Raw genomic sequence first — 24,189 nt, 5'->3', positions numbered from 1 at the left:
ATTAGCTTTTGAATTTTCTTGCTTCTTTGACTTTTTATAATACGTTAAGCAAACACAGAACTCCCTTGGGAATGGTTTTTGCAGATTTAAACTTCTAATATATTGTTAAATAATTGTGTGTGTGTATTAAAATATCACATCAAAAGGGTGAATGTACCTAACATTAATATATGCAGATATGATCTATGTATATAATTTAAGAGTAAATGTCATATGGTGTTTACAGTAGTTAAGGTTCAGCGAATTTGTTGTTTGTCCTTGGCTTTAACTAAAGTCTTCAATGTTGATTAGAGATTTCAGTGTAAAACTATTTGAGGTTAGTAAGCTAGTGTGGTGGAAGACAGGATTTAGGAAATTCAAACATGTAAATTGCCAATAACTGTTGCTTCCCCCTCCCCCACCTTGAAACAAAGTCTGTAAGATGATCTTGCTTCTAACTCTAACAATTAGCTTTGGAAATCAAAGTGTTAACAGACATACTGCCAGTGAATCTTACAATGATTTTGTGCTACAGTTGATCCAACATTTCACATTTGGTATCAGCAACATATGGTTTTCATCAAAATGACGCTGGTCATCTTCCCAATACCTAATCGTGTGTTTCTCTTGCCTTATGCCCCAGTCTCTGTCAGGTACCAGGTGGTGGGGGAGCCTCACTTTCAGCCGAGCATTTGGAGAATACAATTTCTTGCTCATTTCTCTTTTGACCCCTTTACTTTTGTACTGGATGACAATCTTCCTGAAATGATCTTCCTTTCTGTATTTCCTTCCCTCAAGGGAAGAATCCAATTTTGTTTTATAGCAAGATACATTCGATAGGCCTGTGTGCCTTCTGCTTACACACCTACCACAAAGGCCTGATTTTAAAAGGTTGAAAACTCACAGTGTAGCCGGCAAGTCTGATATTAGTGCCCCACCCCCTGTCTTCTGCAGACACTTAAAAATATTCATGTTCTGTTGCCTTCTTTCCTTGCTCTTTTCCATCATACATTGGTACTTTGTAGTAGTCAAAGTTAAAAGCTCCACACACCAGACTGAATAATTATGTTTAAAAAACAGTAATTATCAATACATGTCTTGTTCCATGCAGCTTTTTAAATTCATGTTAATGAGCTCTGTCTTCTCATGCACAAGACTGACAGGCAATTTTGAAGTTTTGCCATCATTTCACAACTTGTTGCTTAGACTCTGCCTGCCTTTTCCTGAGTCTTGCTTCCAGGCACTCTTGCTCTGCAACATTCCAGAGACTCAGGACTACCCACTCTGATGGGAGCGGGACAAGAAACTACTAGCAGCTTCATAAGCATGATGAAATTGCTTTACGAAGCATAACTTTCCCTTCACTGTCTGTCCGTAAAAGATCACAAAGTATATGCAACATCTCGTGATTTAACTGAGAAAGATGATTCTTCTGACTTCTAGATCATTTTGAGGAACTTACACCGCCGCTTGGACATGATGGCAAACACATTAATTTGATAGGCGTTCGCCCTGTTTTAAATCTGGAACCCAGGGCAATGACCCCTGTTTATCCCCAGTCAACTCTTGAAGAGAATCCCAGATCTTTCTTTCTTGATGCCTGACGTAAATTGAATACCAGTTTTCTCCAGACTCTTAGTTCCAGGCCATGCCTGTGCTCTGGTGTCTGCGGCTAGACTCGAAGAACGTTTTTGAGAGTGCCTAAATTATTTTTTCCTTATGATTTCAGGTTGAAGTCTTGACCTCGGAGGATACCGCCTTTGGACTCAAGGTGTGTAGTCTGATGTAGCTTTTTGGGTAGGTTTCATCAGTTCCCCCGAGTGGATCGGAAGCCTCAATAGGTAGAACTTGTTTTTATTATCAAATGCAGAGGTTCTAGAAATCTTCCAGAGTTCAAGATGTCCCCTCTGTTGTCATTCAGATTAGACCATGGTAGTATTTCCTTTACCTTCTTTCTCTGTTGTCAGGAATATAAGAAACAGTGCAGGAAACAAGAGTTCCATTTAGGAGTAACTGACCTTTAAGTTTGGATTAGCTGGGGAACAGAATCTACTCAGTGGCTCCCAGTCGGGGGGGCGGGGGGCACTGCAGTGCCACCCCGAATGTTACGGGAGCACTATTTCAGTTTGCCACTTGACTTTCGTTAATCCATTTATTCGTTATCCCTGCTTCACATATTTTTTGAGCCCCCCTGTTCCAGTCAAGACTAAATTAAATCTCAGTTCCCGCCCTTCAGTTGTTCACGATCCGTTGGGAGGCCTGTAAAGAGATCAGTTGTCCTGTAGCGTCCTTGCCTCCCTGCCAGAGCTGTGCGGAGGCTTGTGGGAGTGGGAGGGACCGAGTGGGAAGGCATTCTAGGAGCTTGATCCCTTGAGAGAGTGGATTATATTTAGGCAATCGAGGAGGACAAGAGAAACGAGAACTATTTTCAGGTCAGGGGACAACCGTGAAAAAAGTCGGAGGGAGCTACAAGTAGTTAAATTTTGCCTGTGTGATAAGATCGGAGGTTGAGGAGGTTAAAGAGTTGAATTTTATCCTATAGAAAATGTGAAGCTATTAAAAGATTTTAAGCCAAGTCGTGGTTGGATTTACAACTTAGATGATTTGGGCCACTTTGTGGAGGGTGGATTTGCCAGAGACCGAAGAAGGACAGTTGAATGCATCAGGGGAAGGGCAGTGCAGACCTGTGCTAGCAGAGGGGGAGAAGAACGAAGTCCTTAGGCAGTGAGTCTTCAGGACCTGGTGATCACTGGGGTATGCAGGATGAGGAAGAAGTAGGAGCCGAGAATGAGCCAGAGGAGGAGACGGTGGGTCCCATGGAGAAGGAGCACACAGTGGAGCAGTCACAGATCTTAGAATCACAGTCTTCCAGACCTGTTGGGTTTTTATCGGATTGACTTGCCTTTGGGACATATTTGCTAGTAATTCTTAAACTGTGAAAGTAAATTGGTAAGAGGCACTTAACTGGGGAGCCTGACTTCATTTTCACGTAGAGATATAGAGAAGTACAGTGTAGGGGCCATCCATTACTTTGGAAGTCAGGAGCTGAGAACAGCTGTTGGAAACTTGAGAGCACCCAGAGTGGGTGATGACTCCTCCTGACTCCTCCATGTGCTCCATCTTTGGCAGAAAACGGAACATTAGTTGTATTTTTTCCAATTTTTTCTCTTCTTTCCATTCTGGATACTTGGCATTTTATTAAATGGACAGTTTAATAGTTGTGCTGCAATTAGAGGTGGATGACATTGTAATACTACCAAAATCAAAGCCGTCCTGAGGTTATAAGCTTAGCAAGGTTTACGTCATAAACGAATACGAATTAAAAGTAAAAAGATAAGACTTTATAAATATTGAAATATGTGGTAAGCGAACTCAAGTTTTACCTTAACACATTTCTTCTATTTCTGTATCTGTCAAAAGTGACTAAAGAAAATTCTAGTTAGAAATAGAGCTAATTCAGTAATGTTTGCCATGTTTAACATATCGTCATCGTTGGAATTTTTCATTTTTTTATTTAATGCCCAGCATGCATGCAGCATATTCATGGCATATTTAATAAACCTGTAGGGTCAGTTCTTGTGAACTCATCTCCATAATCCTTCATACTTACTGAGTCGGCGGCAGTATTACGAAGATTATTGTACCAGCAGCTCTCATGGTCCGCCCCACTGTGTAAAAGACTTTGCATTTGTTTTATGGCTAAACTAGCAGATTGCTTTTGCAATCTTCAATTCAATTTGTAGAGACAAGAGTTTGAAATTTTTTCCTGATAATTCAGTGATTTTTCAAAGAATCAGGAGTTTTCCACCTTTGCGTATGGTTACCCAGGTGTTGACATTTGTAACTAAAAATAAGAAATTTGAATTTTTGTTACTGCTTCATTATCTGCATGTCAGCAAATACTTTTTTTAAAAAGATTTTATTTAATTATTTGATAGAGAGAAGCACGAGCCTGGTAGGAACAGGGGGAGAAGCAAACTCCCTGCTGAGCAGGGAGCCCAACACAGGGCTCAGTCCTAGATCATGACCTGAGCTAAAGGCACACGCCTAACCGACTGAGCCACCCAGGCGCCCCAGCAAATACATTTTTATCTTGTTTCTTAAAAGGTCTGGGTATTCAGTGTTGGTCGTGTTTCTGAACACTTACTCATAATTGACGCTTTTTTTTCCCCCTGTTTTTATGCCATGAGAAAAAGAACTCAGATACCTGGCTCCATGGAAATACATTAATGACATCACCTTCACAAATGAGTAGAATGCTGGAGTGTGCGTCTGCCCCGTGTGTGTCTCTGATCCTCTCAGTGCTGATCTTTAATGTGCCTTTGCTCTTTCTTTGCCTTTTTAATTTTTTTTTATTTTTTTGGCACTATCGACTTATTCACCCCTTGGATGCTTCTCCTCCTAAGTCTGCAAGCTTCATATTTACTTAAGATTGAAGCATGAATTCATCAGTCTTGCTGGAAAATAACTTAAACACATTGGGACCCAGAGACACAAACAGCCTGCTTTTGTGTGTGAGTGTACTGACTGCGACCCAAGGAAGCAATTTCACAGGCATTCCAGATTCTCATGACCGTTCACACTACTTTGAGATTAATTTTTTTTTTCAAGCTAATCTAATGAGAGATCGCTATGCTCTTATATATTGCAAATCTTAGTTTCTCAAGTCCTGATTCATCATTTTATTGGGCCTTTCTTAGTCAAAAGTAACTTAGAATTTGAAATGCTAATGACAACACCACAGTACACACTCCAGCTGTTTTCCAGTGGTTCTCATTTTTCCCTCTGAAGTAAGGCAACTTTGATTTTCTGGAGTTTGTTTTCAATACAAGTTTGGAAGGATGCTTAATTAATTTAAAATCATGTGTACTTTATAAAAATAAGAATTGTAGTGAATAGAGATGCTTCAAAATAAAAAAAATGAGTGACTATATTAGCAAAGGAAAGTTCTACAAACTATACATCACTGATCTTGACTTTAGTTCTCATCAAGACTTAAACATATTAAGAAGTTTGTAATTCTCTAGAATAATAAATTAGGAGTCGCAGAGGCAGACAACATGGGTTAGTTCTTTTTACAAGATAAGTATGTCTTCTGTGTCATTAATGCACTAAGTAAAATTGCTAACAATAATGAGGTGATAAATCAGCTAAGGAAATATATATAAAATTATGCTATTAAACATAGAAAAGTCTAAAAAGTTTGCTGCTTATGAGTTTTACAAAGAGATTTATAGTAGAGAAGTAAAAAAGGGGAAGTGAGTAAAATATTCCTGGGTCATTTAAAAAGAAAGACTGGATAATTATAACTTTCCCATGAATTTCATAAGAGATCTTACCAAAATCTAAATACATTACTTTCAAATTTCATGATCATGAATATCTTTTGTTTCTTGTTTATTGTGGATAGCTAAGTCAAGACTCATAAAGAAGCAAGATTTGTAGTCAACCCACTCCCTGTGAGTTAGGGGCTGTTGTTATTCTCAGTACTGGGGAAGGAAATAGAATCTGACACAGCTAATGAGTAACAGAAGTGGGATGGGAACCAGGAAGATCAGCCCCAAAGCCTGTTCTCTTTCTTGGATGTCCTAAGAGCCAGTGAGGTCCACACGGCTACCTGCCGCCTCACTTCCCATCTCCTCTCACCTGCCCGCACCTCTGTCCCCACTCTGCCCCTCTTGCCAAGGTCCCAGTCCTAACTTTCGTCTGACTTGCCTCTTTGCAGCCATCTGTCTCAGTTGGCCCCTTCTTCCTTCCCATGCCCTCTTCCCTGGTTCCCCTGACCACGCTCTGCTGATCCTCCCGTGAGCGCCGCCCTGAGTTCCCAGGCTCGCTTCCCCGCAGCCACGCGGGAGCGCGCTCCGCCCGGCCTCAGTCCTGGCTTCTCCCTCCCTGGTGTGCGCGGTGGCCCCTCTACCCCCGGCTCCAGGGCTGCTGCTTAAATATCTTGCTGAATGAATGAATATGGATAAAACCTAGACAACGATTTAAAAATATCTCCCTGGTTCAGTACAACATTTTTCCTGGGGTGAATTCTTAGTACTTACTTGTTTGGGCTGTAATACAATTTGGTTACCAAAATCATTTTTAAAGACTTTTGCTTTTAAAGGTGGGTGAACGGAAATGTGTATTATATATCATCAGTTGATTTGTTTTCCGGTTCGAGGTGGGCATTCAACTTCCACACATCCAAAAATTACTTTGATATGCTATTTTGGCTGGCATGTTCTTTGAAAAAAAAAAAAAAGAAACTCTGCATTTTATGCTCATTTTAATAATTTTTGATAGAAACTCTGACCCAAAAAATGTACATGGGGTGGTCATTTTAAACCAAATGGTAAGAAAAATCAAGGATAAGCATATATGTTCTATAAGAGAACGAGAAGAAGAATGATGAAACTGTAGGTGATCACAGGAGCCCACAGGTGACAGAGCCCTCCACTCGTGGGCACCCTTCAGGCTTTAGTACTGGATCCCAGCCCCTGCTGGGGGAGCAGAATGCCAGCCTGTCACCACCACCCCAACCTTATAGGTTTGTTTGGTTTTTTTTTTACTCTTAGTTCAGTCTGCAATAGTGCTACGTATTTTTTTTTTAAGATTTTATTCATTTATTTGACAGAGAGAGATCACAAGTAGGCAGAGAGAGAGGAGGAAGCAGGTTCCCCGCCGAGGGGCTCGATCCCAGGACCCTGGGATCATGATTCAAGCCAAAGGCAGAGGCTTTAACCCACTGAGCCACCCAGGCGCCCCCACCCCCACCTTATAAACCAAGCCCTAAGAAGGGCATATAAAGCTCAGTAAGGCCTTTTCTCTAAAACCCTATTGTGGGACCTGCACCTCATTTCGTCTCTTCCTTTCTGCATTTTCCCTCTTTCTTTTCCTGTAACGTTACCGTCCTAGAGTCCTAAAATTTTACTCCTGCTGGATGTCTTCAGGATCCTCTGGTCTAGCCTCCCTCCATGTTAGAGATGTAGGGAGCTGAAGGCCAAACGATTCCTTGTTCCCACAGTCATAGCTTATTACTGGCAAAGGTGGGCATAGAATTAAGGATTTTAGTGATTTTCATAATTTTTCCTAATATTTAAATAAAAAACATTTAATATTTCCTCTTAATAGTTAATATTACTCACCTTTTAATCCTATTTTGGCAAAAATTTTTAGTATTTGTTTTAGGCACCTAAATTTTACTTTTAGAGGAAAGTCTAAGTTTAAATTATCTAAAAATCAGATTTGATTTGATTGATTTTTTTTTTTTTCAGAGAGAGAGAAAGAGCATGCTCAGGCATGCACAAGCCAGGGGGCAGGGTGGGAGGAGGGGCAGAGGGAGAAGGAGAGAGAGAATCTTAAGCAGGCTCCATGCCTGAGATATGACCTTAGCCAAAATCAAGACGCTTGGTCCAAAATTGGACGCTTAACTGATTGAGCCATCCAGGCGCCCCCTAAAAATCAGATTTTTTAAATAAATACTAAATTTGTGTACTCTGATGTATTCCGTTTTATCCATATGTTGATTGATTAAATATCTTAGAGAAAAATAACGTCAGAGTTTAAGCTGGTCTCCTGATCCCCAACTTAGCCTCAAAACTGTATTGACCTTTTGACTTCCTCCTTTCTGAACCTAGCCTTGTACCTTGCCTTCCCTTCATGTACCTTCCCGTCCTCTTGTTGCATTTCGGATTCATCCTACCCTCCCATCTCAGTTCATACTATCCTCTTCTGTGATGTCCTCCCTCAGTACTGCAGACTTCTGAGCTCTCCAGCTCTGAGCTTACGGGGCACTCGCCCTTACCCACTCCCTCCATGTCCTGCCCTGCACTTGTAGTTTCCTGTCCAGGCTTCAGGCCCTTGGCTGCAGGTAAGGCGGGTCAGATGGCAGGATACTCAGGCAGTGACCCTTGGACAATATGGGTTTGAACCGTGCAGATCCACATAACGCTCAGTCGTTCTTCGTAAACGTGATACAGTACTGTAAATGCATTTCTCTTCCTTATGATTTTCTTAATAGCATTTCTTTTCTCTAGCTTCTTTTACTGGGAGAATACAATCCACAATCCACATAACATACAAAATGTGCATTCATCAATAGTGTGTTATTGGGAAGGCTTCCAGTCAGCAGCAGGCTACTCAGTAGTTAAGTTTTGGGGAGTCAGAAGTTACACACAGATTTTCACATGTGCCGTCCTAACGCACATATTCTCCAGCGGTCAGCTGTGCTTGGAATTTCTCTTTGCCAACTTACTTCTGATCTGTATATGGGAAACAGCCTGGTGTGGCCTGGCCCAACTCCCATTATGTGGCATTTTTTTCCAGCAAGATTATAAGCTTAGAGACTTCATTTTGCTCATCTTTTTATATCCGTATTGACTTGCGCTTGGCTCCCAGTACGTAAGTGTTGCTGATTATTTAGAGTTCTTTTGATGATTTAACAATTCTGATTGTTAAGAGCAGAAAACCTGTGATGTTAACTCAACATATCACTACTGCCTTTTTTTCTGTTCAGGGGTTTTTCTCACCGAGTCTCCCATTATCTCAGTTAATGTATTAGCCTTGGCTTTCTGTATTCTAGAGCCCCACTGGAAAGAGACGTATTCATTGTTAATGTGGAAGCTGTTGAATGGTTCTGGTTGACTGAAAACCAGTTGGTTCCAGTTTATCTCACTATTAATTTAAATTTACCTTTGTTAATCCAAGTTCTGCAGTTATGTTCATTGATTTCATTCTGTTTCATTCCACGGCATTTCATTCAAACAAATACTTGTGGAATGTACATGTTATGTGCAGAGAATGCTGTGAGAATAACAAGCCCTTGCTGCCACGGACCTTACGTTCTTGAAGCAACTTTTGGAATAATCTTACGCCAGGAAGAAATTCTAGGGATGCAAGTGTATATTCTCCTTTTGGATCTAATTGTGTGCTGCTCTGTAGTGTTATTGCTTTAACTGACTGTTGTGGATTCCAGGGTGACACATAAAACTTATTATAACAAAGGGATTAGTCATTTCCAAAAATAATTTCAAATAAAATAAAAACAAAACTTATTTGTCTTTTTAAAAATAAGGTACTTTTGCTTGTGGAAAATTGTATAGCTGGGGGAATCATATTGGGCAGTGACTTAAGTCACCTTTGGGTTTATTTTGACATCTCACCATCATGAAGATCATCTATATTTTCCTCCTTCATCAAAATGTAAAATGCTATAATGCAGTCTGTAACTGTTTGTCGTAACTAGTGTAATGGCTAAGGAGGAACTGAAACAAAGCACTGGTAGTCTATCTCCAAATGTGCTCCTTTGGGTAAATAACCGAAAATATGACCTTCTAGAAAAGTGGGACGATGTTCACTTGCATTTTTCTTTCTTTTCTAACCAGTTCACCTGCCAGGTCTCCAGCTCGATCTGTTCTCATTGTTTATGTTGGTCATCCAGAACTATATTGTCCGGTTTGGTAGTTACTAGCCTTGTGTAGCGATTTAAATTTAAATTAATGAAAATTAAATTTAAAAATTCATTTCTTCAGTTGTACTAGCCACATTTCAATAGCTGTGTGTTGGCCGGAGCTGGTCTAGAAAAGAAAACTTCCAAGAATTCATAAGAACAAGACACAGCACATTTTACAATCAGAATAGCCATTATTTAATTGATAAACCCCCAAGGAGTAGAGCAGATAAGTAGAGAACAGAAGGAGTTTGCTGCTGTAATAAGGTACAATTATATATGTTATAATAATAACAACCACCACCACCACAACCATCACCATGCCAGCATGTCCCACTGGAATTTCACAAAAAGCTTTTAAACATGGTTATGAAATAAGGCATTCTTTGGGTGACTCCTATAATGGGCCATTCATTGATATGCTTGGGATTATATTGGAACACTAATACAGTATTCTAGGGGGCCTGAGTGGCTCAGTCAGTTAAGCATATGCCTTTGGCTCAGGTCATGACCTCAGGGTCCTCAGATCAAGCCCAGCGTTGGGCTGTCTACTCAGCGGGGAGTCTGCTTATTCCTATCACTCTCCTCCTTTGTGCTCACTCTCATAAGTAAATAAATAAAATATTTTAAAAAAAATAGTATTCTAGATTTAGAATGTTTAGCTTTGCATCATAAGAGATTATAATCTGTTATAATAAGGTCCTTCCTTTTGTTAATGTCACAACCTGAAAGTGTACATTAATCTTGGGTTTAAAAACACGTATCTTTTTTCCTTATAAAGCTCCAGTAACTCAGGTTCTTCTCAGTTGTTTGCATTTTCTGACCAGGGTATGTTTTCTATTGAATTTATACTTGGCTAACGTGCTAAGTGGGTGTGAATATAACTTAGGTGAAAATACATTTAAGGTAACAGTGTCATTGAAATGAAACCAGCACATACTTACTTTTCAAAGTTTAAATCTTACTCAGAATACTTTTCAAAATATAAAGAATTTATTTTTGTATTTAAAATTTTTTATTTATTGAAAATCTACTAGAAATGTTTAGAGAAGTAGAGGACCAAGTTTACTCTTTACTGCTTCAGTCTTTGACTCTAAATTAAAATTAGGGAATATATATTGGTAAAGCAAGACAATTTCCTGTATCTCCGTGAAAGAAAGACTGGAGAAGGAAAAAAAAATCCATAGCAATTCTCAAGTCGTGATTTGGGAATCCATGTTGAGTTGCTCCCTTCTTTTGTTAGAGAATTTCCCAGCCTCTCCTTCTGCCATCTGCTGGTGGTTCATACACTTGCATGTTTGATTTTAAAACAAATCTGCTTTATTCTTATTTAGGAAAGATTTGGGGGGAAATGTTCCATTTATATTCACCTCTACTATTTTGGTGCAGTTTTGCTTGTCATGTTTAATTATCTTTTTAAGGACTGTTTTAGCTTCTTTTTCAACTCTGCCTTTAGAGGAATACATGAATATAAAATTTAGAAAAGACGAAAGACTGTGAAGGCCAAAGCGTGCGCCATTAAGAGACAGCAGGCACAGACTTTCTGGTTAGAGGTCTTGAGTGCCGTAAGGGGTTGCATGAGAGTTGTTGTGGTCTTCCCCAGTTTCTGAATTTGGATTAAATATGGAATAGCATTTCTGTCCTGCTCTTTTGTAATTAAGACTTCTTAACTGGAAGTGAGCAGACCTGTATTTTATGCTAAGTCCTGGTAACAGGTTGGAAAATTGATGACTTGATAAGGTTCTTTTTAGTCCTAAAATGCTACAGTTCTTCTTGTATTCATTAAATCAAACCTTCAGTTCTGTCCTCATTTGTTACTCTTCTGATTTTTTCCCCTCTACTATTTACAGTCTAAGCCATTCTCATCATCTTGGGAAAAACATAAATATCTTTTGTCTACAAACAAATCCTTCTATGAAATAAAGCAAAAAAAAATTATTTTTTTTATTTATTTTTTTAAAGCAAAAATTTTTAAAAGGGAAACAGGGTATAGGAATTTTATTTCCTGTCACATTTAATCTCCTTTCCTAATCTTCAGCGCTACCTTGACTAATTCTAGAAACTTCGATTCATGGGTCAATTATTTGTTCATCATTTTCTCAAAGAGGAAATTCAGTAACCCAGAATATTAATCTCATTTTTTTCCATAATGAATATGGCTGAGGGATGTAAAGTGACATATTTTAGGCCCTGTTTAGTGTCAAAGTAGAACAGAAATTCAGGTTTCTGCCTTCCAGACCAGTGCCCTTTACACAGAATCACAGCAGTATTTGGAATTAGTCTTCCCAGTAATGGAACTGTATCTGAGATTGAACGTTACGGGATCGTCATTTTTATAGCCCAGAAAGAGTCTAATGTTAGCGATTTCATATGGTTCAATTCAGAGAATTAGGGCTCTCTTATATCCTTTTAGATCTGTATTCAACAGTGAAAACACTATTTTTCTTTAAAAAGCTGTTTATCCTGATTGGAATGTGTATGTGCACACTGTTTGAAGTATTAGGTGATCACGAGATGTTTGCAGAGTTTAATCGGCATCAAAGTACCCAGTAAGCTACATAACTCAATAAGGAGTGTGTGAGGTTTCCATACGATGCTTTGACATTATATAAAAAATAAACTATTTTATCATGAGCAAGTGTGTTCTTAGTGTGGTAAGAGTTCCATATCTCCTAGACCAAATACTCACGTGGTCAGGTGATGGTAGAGGTCATACTGGTTAGATGGCTTTCCTGATCGCTAGATCTAGTAAGTGCATTTGTGCAGAAATGTTTACTCTAACGGTGGTGAATATAGGAAAATGAGTGAAGGGGAGCTTAATGCAGTACAAATCATGCCTGCTTTTGTCAGACTTACATTGTTTTGTTTTTGGTTGGTTGTTTTTTTTTAAAAGGATGTTAGAAATTAAACATGGCCCAGGGTACTGTGGATTTGAGAAGTGACCTGTTTAAGGCAGGAAGGAGTTACCCTTGAAAGAAAGCTTATTTACTTGTATATTCTGGAGTTTGATTGACTCCATTTTTCTCCAGGGACATTATTTTGGCACTGTTTTTTGAGAACTTAATTCTCTAGTAATAATAAAAATGCATATATTCTCCTTGTCCCCACCCTCAAACACCTGTTCGTTTGAGATGTGCACAGATAATTAGAGGCATGTTTCTGGGCTTGCCTATAAAATTCCTTAGCATAGAGTTACTGTGACGATATTAATAATCATCAAGCTGCTTAAGATTTTGTTGGGAGGAAGCAAAGAAATTATTCTAGGGGAGATGAGGGATGATTTTGATTGTGTGTGTTTTAGGTTCTCTCCGATGCCAAATTTTAAAGCCAGTTTTGTTTCTTCAGATGGTGAAAACCCTCCTCCTCCCCTCTTCCTGCCTTAAATCTGGCTTTTACCCAAGCCATGTCAATTTTTGCAAGTCAGTTGAGAATGTCAAAGTGACTGGTGTTGAAAGAGCCAATATGTTGGAAGATGCTTAAAGCCAAGTAGAACATTTATGTGAATTAAAGAATATATTAGGAGATGATTTTCAGAAATCAGATTTGGAGGAAAAAAAAACCTGTTGAATTAATACTTGCATACCAGATGTACCACTGATAAATGCGTGTAACAGATACTCCCCAAAAAGCACTAACATTACCATTTTACAACTGAAGTAATGTATCCTGTGGGTATATTTGCAAAGATATGCCAACAAAAATACATGCAGGGTTCTTGAAGTAATAATGCAAATAAAACATTTCGTATTATAATTTTAAAAAAACAGGTTTGGAAAGCAAGAAAAAGTCTGGGAGACTATTTGTTGTGTCTAAATTCTGCTTGTACTCTGGTCTTTTGACAGTTGGCTTTTTGATACTGGATAATTGTTTAGTGTCTGAATCGTCTGACAGCATAGAGGTTGAAAATCTCCTAAGTTCTGAATAATAAAAGTAATAAATAGATCTTGTTTGTTTCATAGAAAGAATGGCTGATTTTCATACTTTCCTGAATCCTGGTTGTGTCCTGGCTACTGTTGTGTCTTGTCACTAAGCAGAGGGTTTTGCTATGTCTGATCTATTCGTTCATGCACAGCCCAAGCCTCTGTGCAGCGTGCGTCCCTGTGCGTCGAGTCCCCGAGACTGGCTGTTGGTCCTCGCTGCTCACGTTGTCCAGGGAGTCTGCGCCCCTGCTGACACTGGCCTCTGGCTGGCGGGGGCAGGGTGGGGGGCACCTTCTCTCCAGGCCTGAGCCCACCTCAGGGGCAGGTTTCCCTTGGTCTTAGACAGGCAGGTGAAAAGCATGTGAGGAGGGGAAAAGAAGTACAGGGAGCCATAGGACTCCTGCTCTCTGTGATTGAGACAGAGCAAACAAAATCCTGCGGAAAATTTCAGTTTCTTCCAGCCAGGCACGGCACTTTCAAGCAGTTAATTGGCTGTTTCCTAAGGAGCCACGTACGTTTTTATTAGAAATTCCTCTTAAACCTCCCTCCACTCTTCCTCAAATTAAATTTTCATTTCAGAATGACTTTTTTTTTGTATCTCATTGAGGGGGAGAGGAGGTGAAGAATGGAGTAGAAAATGAATACATATTATTTAAAATGAGAATTAGATCTAGGCCTAGACTGGATATTGCATATTAAATATCATGGTAAAATTAATAAACTTATAAAAATATTCTAAAAATATTCCTGGTTTCCTGAACATTTCTCAGAACTTAAAAACATATTTATTATATCTTAAATTTGTAATTCTAAATTTCTCACATTATGATCTTATTATTGTCTCATTTAATTTTTAGTCCCTTATAAACAAGTAAACTTATTTTCTTCAATCATCTTAATGTGTTAAATTATATTTAATATTGTCATAAGTTTTAGAAAATTGGGATGTGCTATTATAGTATAAGAATAACAATACATATTCAATTATAGTTATTTCTTGTAATACATGAGTAATTTAGAAAGAAGCTGGGAAATCCTGATTTTTAAGATACAGAGGCTAGGGGGCGCCTGGGTGGCTCAGTTGGTTGAGCATCTGACTGACTTGATTTTGGCTCAGGTCATGATCTCAGGGTCCTTAGGATCAAGCCCCCATCAGGCTCCCTGCTGAGCGGAGAGTCTGCTTATCTCCCTCTCCCTCTGCCCCTCCCCCGGTTCCTGAGCTCTTTCTTTCTCTGAAATAAATAAATAAATCATTAAAACAAAAGATGCAGAAGACACTTTCACCATGTAGACACATGAAAGGCTTCAGTTTTGATAGTAAATAAGTAATCTTTATAAACAAGTTAATATTTTGTTTTACCTTAATGTGAGCTCCAAATAGAACTTCTAATGACATCATACTCCCGACAGGACTTTGTTTTCTGATTGACAGAAATTTTCCTTCTGTGCTATTTAATAGTATGTGCAAACATCTAGAATCACAAGTATTAATAAGCACACGGCACGCACGGGTTGTAAATAGTTCCCGCCTGCGTGCACGTATGTACACGTTCTTTCCTTTTACATGGGACCTATGGAGAGGCTGACCTCCCGAAAGGCTAAGTTGGAAAGGGGAGGGAATGGAGATCTGCCAGGCTTGTTGGCTGGAGTCATGGACAAGAGCAAGGCCTGTCTGAACTGCCACTCAGTTTTTATTCTGCGAGTTTGCAGGGTTGGTGATTAGAGTGGCTTTCGCCCAATTATGCTGTGATTATTCTGCTGCACTGTAATTGACTGGGGAGATATGCTAATACCTGTCATTTGGGATGATAAAAGATGAGCGGGGGACGCAATGCATTATTTAGCTGGCTGTGTGATAGATGAGGGATGCGCAGAGTGCTTTAATTGCTGAGAAGAGAGGTTAAGCTGAACGAACGGATGAATTAGAAATGAGTTTTTTTATGGCTTGTGGAAAAGTGAAATAAAGGAAAATGTGCCTCAGACTAAAGGAGCAGATAGAAATGAGCACAACGAAACTAGATCCAGGCGGCTTGCTTTATCAACTTAAATATTAACAGAAAATGCAGCTTGGAGTTCAGTAAATAATAATCGGAAGGAGCGTATACAATAGATCCTCCTATTAAGCAAAAAAAGAATCGTAAAGGAATTGTTTCTCTTTGAGACGACAATATTTATGATTTGTAACCTCTCGGATTCCTGCTGTGTTTTAGGTTATACGGAAACATAACGTGTTTTAGGTTATACGGAAACATAACGTGCAACGATTCTGAATTTCATGCCTCGTACCTTTTTGAACGTTAGCTTAGAGGTATCTACGTTCCTTGCGCCTGTGTGCCTTTCAGTAAATGCAGGCAGCCAGAGGAAGTCAAGAAAAAAAATGAATATTTATAACAGGAGGAGAATGTAATAATATAATTAGCGAGAGAGTGCACAACTGCTCCTTGAGTGCCAGGATCCAAGGCAGTCAGTCCTCAGATGGCAGGACGGTCCTCATATGCTACACATTGATGTATTGGTATTTTTATGGAAAAAATTAAGAGAAGAGTAGTATTTTCCCTTTCATATGGTTGCCTTTTGTCACACCCATATATGATCTTGTGTCTGTATTTCACAGAAGTACTTCAGAATAGTCTGTTGTTATCTGCATGGTTACTTATGTGATTTGGTGTGAGTATTTGGCTTTATTTTGGTTTTGCGCATTTAACAGGTAATGATTTTGACTACGTTGTCAGAATGGCCCTGCGCCAACTGAAGGTTGAGGCCTCGCACACGCCGTGCGCTTCCCAGCGCATCATACTTTACTGGATAATGATGTAGGAAAGTGTTGTCCCCAACTGTGCTGTTTTGTCTTGTAGATGAAGCAGTGGAAATCCAGGTTGAATAGCAGAAGTTGTATTTTTTGTCAAATGAAGAAAATGACCCTCCTATATTGTTGAATTATCTCCGGACAGTCCGACGTCCCCGAGCCTGTGTGACTTGTCTAGTGTAGCAGAATTTATCAGGGAATGGCTTTCCACCGGGTTATTGAATGGTAATGGATCTGTCTAGAACAAAGCGTGCCTATTGGAATGGATGTCAACTGTAGACAGATGCTATACTCTGCTACTCACAGAAGTTTTGTTGGAGCTGATCGCTCCCCCCCAATATAATTGGCACCTCGTCCGCACGTTCCTTCTGAAACAAAGTGCAGTTTCCGTATGACTGTTTTTAATCACTGTCCTTCTCGGAATTCTGAAGTAGACTGTTACAGCTCCGTTACTCTCTCAGATAGATAGGATCTTCAAAGCATGCTTCTGTACCCATCCTGGAAGGCAAAAAGTAGGAGTTACAAAGGAAGAGACGTAGTTAGTCTCAAAGAACTTAAAATGAGATAGACAAAGTCAGGACAAGCACAACAACTCGTTAGCAGGCAACAGCAGTACTTAAACTAGTGGTACTTAACAGTACCAGAGTTTTACAAACGTCCGTTACACTGATTTAAAATACCCTGTTTTGGTTCATACCACATTAAGCTAACCCCACAATGAAAGATGGCGGTAGCCCCACAGGGTCGTGGTGGTGTCTTGATTTTTTTCTCATCAGTGGTATAGAAAGAGTAAGTAAACAACCCGATTCCATTTTGTACGTCTTCTTTCCTAATACTAGAAGCTTACTGTTTTTCCTGCCTTCCAGGCAGTTAGTCAATCCTGAGATGTTGTGCCTAGATCTTGGCTGTAAGTCTGATCCCTTGAATGGAAAAATGATTCTTTCTTCGAGGTCCTTCAGTTTGAAAGGTTTGCTTTGTTTAATATGGTCTGAAAGAAAATCATGTTTGTGGCTTTTTGTTGTTTCCTTGACATAATGTGTCTCACTGTAAATTTGATTTATGACAGCATGAAGTTGCTCTTCTGTGCAGCCCGAGGCCTGGGCACTGTGAAGTCACCATTCCTTACCTTGGATTAAGTTCTTTCCCTTGGAGATTGCCTTGTCTTAAAAATACGAGGCAGCATAGAATGAACTTTTTTTTTTTTTTTTAAGATTTTTATTTATTTATTTGACGGAGAGAGACACAATGAGAGAGAGAAAACACAAGTAGGGGGAGTGAGAGAGGGAGAAGCAGGCTTCTCGCTGAGCATGGAGCCTGACACGGGAGTCGATCCCAGGACCCTGGGATCATGACCTGAGCCGAAGGCAGACACTTAATGATTGAGCCACCCAGGTGCCCCTAGAACGAACTTTCTTAAGTGTCCTCAGCATCTTCTAATATCCCTACTGCCCAGCTGAAGTGTGTGTGTGTGTGTGTGTGTGTGTGTGTGTGTGTGTGTGTGTGTTTAATGGTGATGACTTACCACATTTTAAAATAATGTGGTTCCGTTATTTTAAGATAAAATTATAAATACGATTATAGGATTATTGCCAGGGAGGGCGGGAGAAATGACGTGGTCCTTCTCCCTGGTGTGGAAGGTGGGCAGTGGAGGCTCCTGAGAGGACGGCCTCCGCACCGGGGCTTCTCGCTCGAGGCCTGTGGACGTGGCTCTGGCCTGGTGAGCGGGGCCTTCTAGAAGGCCGCTGTCCCCGTGGAGCTGGGCGGGGGGAGAGCCGCACACGCCTGCTTACTGGTGTCCTCGGACAAGTGGGCGCGCTCGAGTTGCTACAGCAGAAACCACTACAACCGAAGACACACGTCAGACATTTGGTTTCAGCTCGGGCCGCAGAGACGTGCGTTCCGGGTGCTCCTCTCCGCCGTCTTCTCCCGCTGCCTCCGCCACGCCTGGCTCCAGAGTCGGGATTTTCCTGTCTACGCTGTGCTCATCGCTCGCTTCCGTATTCCGTTCCGTTTTCTAACTGGAGGAACGGGGAGCACCAGCATGCTGAGGAGGAGCTGACCGTCGGGAAGCAGGCGCCGACTTTCTCGACTTTCTCGAGAGCAGCCTCTCGCACTCAGCCCTGAGCGGGCTTCGAGAAGCCCTGGGGGGCTTCGGGAGGACACCGGGGGGCTTCCCGGGGTGGGCGCCGCTGCTGCTGCGAGCACGTGGAGGCCGTTTCTGTTTCCTTCCCTCTCCTGTCGTCTTTACCACTCGTTCGTTTTCTCAAGAATTACCAAGTAATGACTTTTCCTTTCGCGTCAAGCCAGGCCCTCGGTCATGTGCCATGGGCCACGAGGCGAGATCCGGGTCGTTCATCAATGACTAGACTACTGACTGGCGTCCCTATCTAGTTTTGTGGCTTTGATTTTCTTCTTCAGGTAATGCTTTTGGTTTGTGCTTTGTCACATAAACGAACCTACAGAACTTGCACGGTTCCCTTGGGAATAACTGCTCACAGTTTTTGCTTTAAAAAGAGAACATTAACATAACTACCTTAAATTTCAAGCCGTGAGCACTCGCTGTAATATCTTTTTGCAGGTTTTTTTTCTGCCTTGAATTGAATTACAACATTCTTGATAAAGATAGAGAGCTAACTTATAAAAAAAGGAAAGTTTAAAAATTCTTACAGGGGGCTCTTCTAGTTCGATTTGAAAGGAAAGGTGAGTGGCTAATGTATTAGTTTTCTACCCCTGAGTAACAGATTACTACAAATTTAGTGACTAGAAAACACACCCATTGATTATCTCACAGTGGCCATGAGTCAGCAGTTGAGCTACTGGGTCCTCTGTTCAGGGTGTCATGAGCCTGAGGTGGAGTTATTGTTGAGGCTTTTGTTTCGTGTGAGGTTTGGGTCCTCTTCTGGACCCACGGGTTGTTGACAGAATTCGCTTCTTTGTGGCCCACTTTCTTGCTGGGTACCTGCCATGAGGCACTCCAGGGATGGGGCCCTCCCCACAATACTGCACTAGAGGGAGAGTTGCTGCAGGGCTCTCCCACCTGTCTTAAGGCGTCACCTGATTTGGTCAGACCTACCCAGGTTAATCTCCTTTTAGTAATAGAGTCAGCTCTTTAGAGACCTTATTTCCAACTGCAAAATCCCTTTCATCCTACAGTGAGGCCTAGGCACAGAAGCATTGGCATATATGTGGTGTTACATTCTAGGGGAGGGAACTGAGCAGAATATGGACACCCTAGGGCTGGGCATGTTGGGGGTCATCTTAGAATTCAGCCTAGCACAGTTAGTGATTCACAGTTGCTGTCAGATTTTAAGGCTGAAAAACGTCTCTCTACATGTACTCAAAGTGTTCTCGAATTTTTAAAAAATGGAGAAATGAAAGTGGGATAGACTAGGACATATTTGACTGACAACATTGAAAATAAATGATAAGCACCATTAGCAGAGCCGCCCATCATAACAGCAGTGTTATTTCTTGTATTGTTAGCTCCCGAGGCTCTGCTCTAGAGCAAGAGAAGTAATTTCTCACTATAAACTCTAACTGTGCAATTGATGTCCTTCTGGGTTAGGTGGAGAACAGTCTGCATTTCTGTTTCCAGTGCTTCTGTGGAAAGGTTTTGATGATCTCAATTTCTTCTTCCAGTACATATGTTTGGTTATGATCTCAGGAATCTTCACAGGCATGCCAATTATAGAACATGAAGTCTGGTGATTCTGGTTAGTTTTATAGACTTGAAATGCTAAGAAAAAAAATTGTCTCTTAATATTGTACAGAGTCACCATTTTGACATTCAGATTTGACTAATCATTTTTGGAGTATATATAAGGGGAAATATGGCTTATGAAATTCAGTTTTGTTTTAATGGTTAAAGAATTCAGTATTTTTTTCTTTACAAATTCTATGGATTATAAAATATAAAATATAATGAATAAAAAATCCCAAACTATCTTTTGTCTTTTTAAAAAATCAAGTTTATCCTCTTAAAATTATGTGCCCATGGGAAGATATTTTGATTTTCTTTGCCAACACCTGATTCCTTTCAGAATTACTTAAGGGAAAAGAATAATATATTTTGAATAGGATTTTTATGTACTTTGGTTTGAATCCTTTTGGTGGAGGAAATCTGTTGGGCCCCAAGTTTAAGCAGTCAGATGTGAAGCAGATCCAATGGTTTGCTTTTAAAGGCACCTGGATTTTGAAAATGTGACAAAGACTTCAGTTTAAAAAAATTAAAACTACATACTACACTTGATTCTAGACTCAGAAGTTTAGAAGGATTAATTTTAGATAGGGTTGATGTTACCAACAGTCTACTCCAAAGCTGGAATGGGGTGGTTTTCTTTTTTTTTTTTTCTTTTTAAGATTTCATTTATTTATTTGACAGAGAGAGACACAGTGAGAGAGGGAACACAAGCAGGGGGAGTGGAGAGGGAGAAGCAGGCTTCCCACCGAGCAGGGAGCCTGATGTGGGGCTCGATCCGAGGACCCTGGGATTATGACCTGAGCCAGAGGCAGACGCCTAACGACTGAGCCATCCGGGGTGCCCCAAATGGGGTGGTTTTCTAATGTAACGGAGGAATTATTCATGTTGGCATGAAAATTGTTAATTAGTTTCATTTCTCTTGCAGACCTTTAGACCTATAATAGAGTGTCTTATGGATTCACACTTTGGGGGAGTCTGTGTGACTGTAAGATGGACAAACTCCACAGCATTTCAGAAATGCCGTGGCCATGGTATGGCAAGACAAATGCCCTCTTACATACAAGCCAAAGCAGCCAAGTGTTTGTTCCCTCTGACCCCCTGGCTTCCTCTGAACCAGCGCCCTCCCCTTGCCTCCAGTGGGGTTAGGACGTCGGGGTACGCTCACACACCTGCCTGCCCCACACCAGACTTCTCTCTAAAGTCTTACTAGCAGCTGTTTGTTGAACTACTTGATGTTGACCCCCGTACTGGGTTTTTTGCTGCCATTCTGCAGGCCGCCCTTTGATGGCCTGCTGGTAAAAGGGAGCAGGCCTTGTGGTCAGAGAGGAGGCAGCTGTAGCACACAGACTCGGAGCTCCCCAGCCCTGTGCTGGGCACGGAGGAGACTAGGACAACTGACACGTGGTTTTCACTCGCGTTGGCTTTCTAGTGCCTTTAGAGAAGTCGGGCCGCCATATTGGAGCAAGGCCCCTAAAGGGGAGAAGCACAGTGTGATCCGGGGCGATACAGCTTCGAATGGCATTTGACATGGCGCCGTTGGAGAGCAGGGTCACAGACAGGCAGGAAAGTAGAGACGGATTTGACCAGAGACAATGACTTTAGTCAGAAAGAGGTTGGGGGGCTTCGAACTCCTTGCCTGGATGTTTCATCACAGTTCAACATAACCAGAGGTGCTTTAGCTTGGAAATGGGTTTGTTTTTGTTTTTGCCCTTTTTTTTTTTAAAGCACAAGACTGGATTTGGAAAGGATCTACTGATTAGTTGTATATCTTTAGCCTTTTAGAATGAAATGAGAAAATGTGGAATTGCTTCGGAAATAGTAAATTGTTATATAAATTAAAGTTTTACATTATTGTTTAGAGCAGCTTGTTATATAATAGATTTATGTGGTGTCAGGAATAAAAGAAACTGGTAAAATTACTCCATTAGCTAGAAAATGTTTTAGATAAAATTATCAGCCAAGCTAAGTCGTTGCATTTTTAAAGGGATAGTTTAAAAGTTACATGTTTGTTTTTTGCCTTCCTGCCTGAAACCTTCATTGCATAATGAATTTGTTCGTAAATATTCAGTAGCACACTATAAAATTTGAGGCTTATTGAAGATACGGTTTGATTAATTTAATGGAAATTAGTCAGTTGGGAAGTGAAAGCTGTTTATTCTTACATTTTACAAAAAGTTTTCTGAGATTAGGTTGTGGACGCGTTCTAAAACCGTTCCTTCAACATTTATTAATCCTTTCAATGGGCTGGCCCTGTGCAAAGCCTGGGATGTAATGATTAGGAAGGTACAGTGACCCTTAATTCCTCGCACCCCGACTCTGCTGCCCAGCTGACCCGGCCTTGAAGGACTCCTTCCCAGCCTGGAAAGATTTTGTGAGAGAGCGCGCAGGCTTTTTCGGTATTAGCGATTCTGCTGTTGCCTACGTGTTTGAGAATTTCAGAAGGCTTTGGGGGAGCTTAAATGAGATACAGTGCATTTGGTTTTAGGGAGAACAATGAGGGGAGAAATTTATTTCAGTGCTTGTTGCTTAATCAACATCTACAGTGTCACTTCACATCAGTGTCTGTCCTTTCCAAGTGAATTAGGTCTTGTGGGCAGCACGTCAAGAGGACGTGTATTGTTCCTGGCAGGGCACTTGAATTTCTAATTACCAGATTCCTGCCTTAATTGCAATTACCTGGACACCCAGGCAGAGTGAATTTTTGGAAAAAGAATGTAATTAGTGAAACAGGAACTTTGCTGCCAGCTCCTTGTCTAGATACTAACACTAAACAGAACATTGATAAGTTCACATCTGTAAAGACAACCCATCAGTTGATAAAAACAGTTCTTAAAGTTAATTACATATAGTACATCTCAGCATTGGATTCAGAAACATGTGATGTTAAAGCAGAGAATGTTGGATTTCTGCTTTATAATCATATATAGTATGCATATTGGATATCTTTTAGGATTGGGTAATTATCTGGAGTAAGAAGAATTATTTACCATATACTCTGTTGCTGTATGAACATGTGCATTACACACTTGGTTTAATAGATGTAAAATCCCAAGGTCTGTGGTCATTGGAAAGAAAAAATCATTTTCTGACATTCACTTGCTTCTATAGTAATTCTTCTTAAACCACAGTTTTCATTAAAAACAAATTCACACGTAACGAAAAAGTTTCTACCTGGTTACAAATACAGGGTTAAACTTACTTTTACAGCATTTTAATATCCTTAGGGCGCAATCTGAAACACGTATTTTTCTGTTTCTCTCATTTTCTCCTTGCACTCAGCAGCCCCACCATGCTGCCTTAGCACACATTCGCAATCCTGAGATGGTAATAAATATCTACCAAGGGCTTATTTTACAAATTTTGATTCAGTCCTTAACCCCCTGCTAATTTGCTCTTCTCAGCTTCTCTGAGCTCTGTCCTTCCTTTCCATCTCAGCAAATCCCTTGTCCACACCAAGGTTAATTTTGTCCATCTATGGTTAGTTAACTCATAAATGATCTTTTACAGCTTCTTCCCCGTGGAGCCGCTGGTCTTTTTCATTTTTAGCCTTCTTAAAAAATGTTCCCCAGCCCCACTCCAAGGAAACCTCTGGACAGGCGAGGGGTGGGTCACATCTCTTCATATAGCTCCTCGCTCAGGCTGTCCCCTACCTGAGATGACCTGATGTGTTTTGACCGCAGTTTAATTTCTTCTAATTCTAGTAGTATTAAGAACGTCTCCTGTTTGTGTATCTTTTTACATCCATGTTACCATATTTTTAATTTTATTTATTTTACTTTATTTTTATTATTTTTTAATTGTGTTGTGTTAACCCCTGTAATCATCATTAGTTTTTGATGTGTCCCAGGACTTGCTGTTGGCGTCTAACACCCAGTGCTCCATGCAGTCCATGCCCTCCTTAATACCTCCCCTACGTTCTAAAACCCTCAGTTTGTTTCCTAGAGTCCATAGTCTCTCATGGTTCGTCTCCCACTCCCAATTTCTCCCCCTTCATTTTTCCCTTCTCCTAATGTCCTCCATGCTATTGCTTATGTTAAGTGAAACCATATGATAATTGACTCTCTGCTTGACTTATTTCACTCAGCATAATCCTCTGCAGTCCCATCCAAGTTGAGGCAGAAGTTGGGTATTCATCCTTTCTGATGGCTGCGTAATATTCCATTGTGTATATGGACCACTTCTTCTTTATCCATTTGTCTGTTGAAGGGCATCTTGACTGTTTTCACAGTTAGGCTGTTGTGGACATTGCTGCTATGAACATTGGGGTACAGATGGCCCTTCTTTTCACTACATCTATATCTTTGGGGTAAATACCAAGTAGTGCAATTGCTGGGTCATAAGGTAGCACTGT

The 24,189-nt window shown here is 40.5% G+C and overlaps 1 protein-coding gene across 6 annotated transcripts in view; it reads left to right on the top strand.

Moving 5' to 3' along the window:
* The window catches only part of ARID1B (AT-rich interaction domain 1B), a gene marked incomplete at its 5' end in the record, with an annotated part of 439,771 nt that overhangs the window by 260,941 nt on the left and 154,641 nt on the right, over positions 1–24,189 (top strand). For 3 of the 6 annotated variants that reach the window (XM_080805569.1, XM_080805570.1, XM_080805567.1), the window contains one exon: positions 1,709–1,750. The exons of the other annotated variants lie outside the window; for them this stretch is intronic. In XM_080805569.1, the coding sequence (XP_080661695.1) occupies positions 1,709–1,750 (42 nt within the window). The remainder of the gene's footprint in view (positions 1–1,708; positions 1,751–24,189) is intronic. 6 annotated transcript variants of the gene reach the window in all.

Source organism: Martes martes (genome assembly GCF_963455335.1).
Source record: "Martes martes genome assembly, chromosome: 6".
Lineage (NCBI taxonomy): Eukaryota > Metazoa > Chordata > Mammalia > Carnivora > Mustelidae > Martes > Martes martes.
This window is presented reverse-complemented; position numbering and strand designations above follow the sequence as displayed.